Source organism: Stylophora pistillata, chromosome 3 (assembly GCF_964205215.1).
Source record: "Stylophora pistillata chromosome 3, jaStyPist1.2, whole genome shotgun sequence".
NCBI classification, from domain to species: domain Eukaryota; kingdom Metazoa; phylum Cnidaria; class Anthozoa; order Scleractinia; family Pocilloporidae; genus Stylophora; species Stylophora pistillata.
The window spans coordinates 48,812,558-48,818,817 of NC_142521.1; the positions used below are offsets into that span (position 1 = coordinate 48,812,558).

General features: G+C 37.7%; 1 protein-coding gene across 1 annotated transcript; it reads right to left on the reverse strand.

The window, feature by feature from the left end:
- Window positions 1-1,511: 1,511 nt before the first annotated feature.
- LOC111337252 (S-adenosylmethionine synthase) lies at window positions 1,512-6,015 on the reverse strand. Its single transcript, XM_022943524.2, has 7 exons — window positions 5,855-6,015; window positions 5,646-5,723; window positions 4,304-4,426; window positions 3,664-4,055; window positions 2,847-3,029; window positions 2,287-2,504; window positions 1,512-2,021 (listed from the first exon to the last, which is right to left on the reverse strand). The coding sequence occupies exons 1-7, from the start codon at window positions 5,991-5,993 to the stop codon at window positions 1,916-1,918; spliced, it is 1,239 nt and encodes a 412-aa protein (XP_022799259.1). The 5' UTR covers window positions 5,994-6,015; the 3' UTR covers window positions 1,512-1,915.
- Between the last annotated feature and the right edge of the window lie 245 nt (window positions 6,016-6,260).

Genomic DNA, 6,260 nt, shown 5'->3' on the forward strand with positions numbered 1-6,260 from the left:
TAATATTAATGTATCAATTGTTTTAAAAATTCAGCAGTGGGGATGTCAGGAGAGAAAACACTTTGGATTGGATTTTGAGCCAAGACTATTCCAGAAACTGTGGTAATAAAACACGGTTTTGGTGCAGGTCTTTTGAGAAACAACCCCTAGACTATCTTGCAAGTCTTGCTCCTCATCTCCCAACATATTCTCCCTTCCACCCCTACCCTGTTTTCTGACAGATAACCACTGGTACTCCAGAGTTGTTTAGTGTCACAGCACAATACTTTTCTCCCCATTTAGCGAGATAGGTCATCAAGACAACAGATTCCATTTCACCAGTAGTCTGATTATACAACCTCAAATTTTGATCAGTAAAGTTCATTCCAGCAAAATTTGAAAGACAGAGAAGGTTATGTTTGACTCAGTTACGTAAGTGCTTTCCTTGTAGGTTGAGGTTCATCCTTCTCATCTACTCCTCCCCTTCCATTGACCCTTAGCTGTAACCCTATTCATTTTAATGCATTTCCTTCTGGTTAGGATCTTCCTTGCCCTTCACCCTACAGTTTGGGGAATGGTTAGCTTGAAATAGATAGAGTGCTGGACTATCGTGCGGGAGGTCGAGGGTTCAAGCCCTGGCCGGACTAACACTCAAGGTCTTAAAGTAATTGAGAAGAATATGCTACCTTTCTATGACATCAAGACTGAAATGGTTAGATATTCTAGTCTTATCGGATAGGGATGAACAAATGGAGCTCCCGTCTGCTACAGGGTCAGGGGTAGGAGACGTTAATTTCCCATGCACGAAATTACTGTGTGATGGATGTCCTCCCCTGGGGTGGGATGGGTGGTATTTATTGGGTGGACTACTCACATGGTTTGCATATGTTCCGTTCTAGTCCTACCCTACTGCGGTAATGCAGTGAAAATGGTAAGAAAGAAAAAAAAAATGTCAACTCAAACAGAAACTATTTCTTTGGATTGCAACTCAAAATTGAGGCAAGAAAATAAAATGCCCGGACAAGCCCATATAACCCTTTACATTCCAACCTCACAGAATGCATCTTTTGCATACTTTTCCAGGTAGAAGGGCAAATTGTTTCGCAATTAAGGGTATCTTTAGTTAGTGCACATTTCCTTTACTTTTTTGACCTTCATGTGTAATACAGGGGTGATGTTGTAAGGAAAAGTTAGGTGCTAGTCACTATAAGGGGTTAGAGGGTCAAGGGAATGACCTTTTTAAAAGATTGCAAGATCTTAAAAAATAAATCTGACCAGTAGAAAATAAGCTTACTTAGAACTCAGCAAAGAATTGAACAGGCTCAATCATAAGTTAAAAGGGGCACACTACTTAAAGAGGAAAGAAGACAGACCACAAGTTTATGAAATAACCATTCCTTGTCCTTTTATTCTTATTGGATTACATTCTTCAACGGCATCATACAATTAACCAAGAAACAAACAAAAAAATTAAAAACACAATAATGACAAATACTTGACATCTCCATGTGTTCATTCAGTTGTCAAGTTTCTTGGTTGCTCCAACAGGCTGGGAGACTGACTGTTCACCAGATAATAAATAAACATAATTTAGTTTGGTTGTACTTTGCCACAGGTCCTATACTGCTCCCTCTTCTTGTTAATATAAAATATTTAACTTTTCTGTTTTCACATTACTTTTCCTTAAAGAAGCTTATTGCTTTTTACAGCAGAATACAAGAGCCACACTAGCAAATACAAATTACCCGATACACTGTGCATTTGGAATAAATGAAAATACATATAGTAAACTAAGACAGTGATAACTCATGTTTTTCTACTTTGGAGTATTTATATTTAGAGGCTTTTAAAATCTAATTTTAGGTTGAATCATCTGAGTCCAATCCAAGGGTCACTTTCCTCTACATGTTTCCAAGTGTCAAAATTGCAAATTTGTTTAATAAACTAGCTTCTTAGGAACTTCCCACGTGAAGCCAGGGCCAGGTTTAAAATGACCATAGGTGCATGAATCTTGATAGATGGGATTCTTCAGCTTAAGATCTCTAAAGGATGGAACAAAAAAAAAATTAATCAAAATAACAAAGCAAAGAGGTCAAACGTACGTGTATATTTTATAGCCAGATCTTCACCCTTTTTAAGGGATTACAATTCTTCCATGTTTTAAAAGAAATAAAAAAAGGAGCGTATTAATGGTCCCAATTATAAAAATTTTATCAGTAATGACATTTAACCCAGGGTGCTTGAAATTTTAGTAAGATTTATAATAAACAGTCGAGCCTAAATGATTAGCAGTTAAACAGAACTTACTTGACAATCATTCCTGGGCGAAGGTCAAAGTTGTCCCTAACAATTTTCAAGAGTTCATCTTCAGTCTTCTTGCCAGTTCCATAAGAGAACACTGTGATTGAAAGAGGCTCAGCAATACCAATGGCATACGAGACTTGAACAAGAGCACGCCGGCACAGCTTAGCTGCAACAAGAGACTTGGCAATCCATCGTGCTGCATAAGCACCAGACCTGTCAACCTGAAAAGGGCCACACAAGTTAGGTTACAAGACATGTACACACTTTCTGACAAATTATTGTTCTATGTCTTTTTAAAGATCGAAAAAGTAACAAAATTAAAGACTTGTTCAAGAAAGAGCTTTTGAAGCAAGGTTCGCATCCAGTAAACAAAACCTCATTATCTACAAAGTGATTAGAGGAATTTTGATAATGATGTCAATGCACTATCTAGCTAACAGGTGATGTAAACACACTAAAATATCCACTTGAGGGTATGGAGAACGACAAAATGTATAGCACTGAGAAGAAAGAAAATCACACCTAATTGTAGAATTTTTTAGGATTGTATAAATGTAACAAACCTTAGTGTAGTCCTTTCCAGAGAAGGCACCACCACCATGTGCACCCCATCCGCCATAAGTGTCTACAATAATCTTTCTTCCCGTCAGACCAGCATCACCCTGAGGGCCTCCAATCACAAATGCACCAGATGGTTGAAGATGATAAATAGTACTATCATCAAGATACTTAGCAGGGACGACTTCCTGCAAATAAACATAGCAGAAAGCAAGAATTCAGATTTTTTTCTCTGAGAGAGGCTCACTACTTCTATGATATATTTTCCATTGATTTCCAGATGTTTGGTCTGTGCCAAGTTTAATATTAAAAGTTTCTCGCTGTTTTTCAAAGACATAAAAAAATTTACAAATAACTAGCTTCCTATCACATAGGAAATATTACAACATTTGCAACAAGATCACTGTAACAGATTTTAAGTATGTTAACCACATGATGCTCACAGTTTTCCTAGTGTAACTGTGGTGTCAATATACAACAGACATTTTAAGTGTTTTTCCATTCATTCCAAAATTAATCATTATTTATCAACAAGACACAGCTTTTCCAAAAACTAAATTTCCACATCAAATGATTCAGTAGAAAAGTAAAAAGTTATTTCTTTTCCATAACACAACCAATACACAAGATTAAGACACTGTAAACCAGAGGCATATCAGTAAACTTTAAACTTGAAAATTACAACCTCAATAACAATAGCCACTTAAAAAGGCAATTTAAAGTTAACCAAGCCACTTTCATCAACACTTTAGATACTTAAATAATGAAATTCAGGGAGCTCTTAGTAAATTCTCTATCTTCTGAAATTTTTCACCGACATACATTAATGATTTTCTCCCTGAGCTGCCTTCTCTGTTCTTCCAGAGTGATATCTGGTTCATGTTGGGTGGAAATAACAATGGTATGAACCCTGAGAGGGATGGCTGCACCTCCTTCAGATTTGTACTCAACAGTGACTTGGGTCTTGGAGTCAGGTCGCAGCCAGGACATGGATCCATCACGCCTCTTCTCTGCAAGCTTTCGGTTCAAGTTATGAGCCAAGACTACTGTCAGAGGCATAAGTTCCTCTGTCTCATCAGTGGCATAGCCAAACATAAGACCTTGGTCACCAGCACCAATATCTTCCTCCTTTCTACCCGTGTGTACACCCATGGCAATGTCAGGGCTTTGCTGTTCAAGGGCAACTAACACATTGCATGTCTTGTAATCAAAGCCTGAAAAACAAGCGATCATACAAGTGTACTTCAGCAAAAACATCTTGCAAAAAAGATAAAATTTGTGAAGATGTTAACAATCATTGACAACTGAAAATAAAAGAATATCTCAGCAGATTTAATTTTAGTATAAATATGGTCAAGTTAAACAAAGAGAGACTACAAACGTAAAGTGATTCCAACCTGCAATGGTAACAGTTCAAATAGAGACAAAGAAGTGTCGATTCAACTTGCATAACAGACTTTACCTTTGTTTGAGTCATCATAACCAATTTTCTTGATTGTGTCACGAATAACGGTTTGATAATCAACAACAGCCTTGGATGTGATCTCACCGCACACAAGAATCATGCCAGTCTTGGAAACGGTTTCTGTTCACATGGAAAGAAATAACATTAGCACATCACACATTTCATTTTTTCCCGCAATCAACTGGTGTGATGGCCCCGTTGTATGACTAAATTTTTTATTACAGTTGAACTCTTAGAGGAATATTCGGTTTGTAAACAATCAACCCTTCGCATGATCGTGTCACTAACACGTGCTCAGTTATTCACGATGAATTTCAGAATTCATTTCATAGGCCAAGGCCATAACTTTCAGAAAACTTGCTTAACTACCGCAACAAGCTTTTTCCCGTTATTCTGGTGCGACTGGAAATGATACTCCGTTTTTTTCACAGAAACAGGTCTTTCGAGATATCTAAGTGTGAAGTTTATGGTCATTTACTTGATGCACGATATAAAGTCTGATCGAATTCGAATAGTTTCGCGATCGATTTAGAAGTTTATCACCACATTTATGTCAAAATATACTTGATCTTTGGTCTATAGCATATTAAAATTAAAATTTGGTGAATATGCGCCATCGTCACTTCGCTGAAAGAATAATAGTACTACTTCGTGCGTAAAAGTTTAAAACGTGTTGTGTTTACATCTGAACCGGTTTATCAAGAGGTGGAACAAGTTCTACGCAGCAAGCTACTACGAAAATCACGACGCAAAAAAACAACATTCGCCCAAAAGGGAATCTTTTAATTAAAAAACAATTCGTTAAAGAAGGAAGCATAAGAAGAAACCTGGAAAAGGTTCGGGATACATTCATGTGATTTTGATGAATAACAGAATAGCTTATTACGCAATTTCACTACGTCCCGGGAAATTACTGCCATATGCATGGAGACGGACAGCCACCAAAAGTACGCTACGCCGCGAGACAGAAATCGAGAAAACACAATTAACGAACAGAACTCCAAATAGGAAGGAATCAGGAGAATATCAAGAAAACCAACCGTAATTGATAATTTAAGGGAAATCAGTTTTTCTGACCTCATTCGCATAAATTTCTCCTCCCACCTAAACAATACACATCGCACAAATTGGACATTTTACAAACTTCTAATAGGAGCCGATGTTTCAATTTTGCTTAAGCGATTAGATGAACTTTCTTAAACTGGTGTGTCATCAACAAGCCTAGACTGTTCAGCATTTCAAGCAGGTTCCGAGCTTAAGTATGACAAAATAATTATGTACACTTTCTGTGTTATAAACAACGCTTAAACGTACTCAAGGCCACCCTTTCTTCACTTACCACACGCGACTTTAGCATCGGGATCCTGTTTAAGATGGGCATCCAGGATAGCGTCAGAAACCTGGTCGCAGATCTTGTCTACAAAGAAATAACACATGTCCGTCAAAATTGAAAGTTGAGGAGATGAACTTCAGGGTCACTTTATGGGACATTGAAGCGGCGTGCATGGAAGAGGACGATAAAATGATGGGCAAAGAATTGAAACTTACCGGGATGTCCCTCACCAACGGATTCAGAAGTGAAGAGGAAAGTGTTGTTCTGCGTATCTGTGGTGTTCATCTTGAATCGTTTTGGAAAAGGACTAATCAGCTCTTCGTAAGAGTTCGCGTTATATAAAATGTGACTCATGACAGTTTTCCACCCTATCTTGTATAATTTCTTGGTGACCGCCCGATTTCTCTGATATACTGGAACTAGCTATCTGATTGGCCAAAAATTGTCAGCTTGAAAAATGATGAGAGACCTTTCTCCTTTTGGATCACCAGCGCACGTGAGTAGTGAATGCGGGGAGACAAATTTCCCGACAATGAAATGAAAATTTCTGCAGAAATAGCCTCCAGAAGACTATAAATATTGTCATTTTCTTTTCTTGGGTCGTAAGCTCTCTTGTTTTTG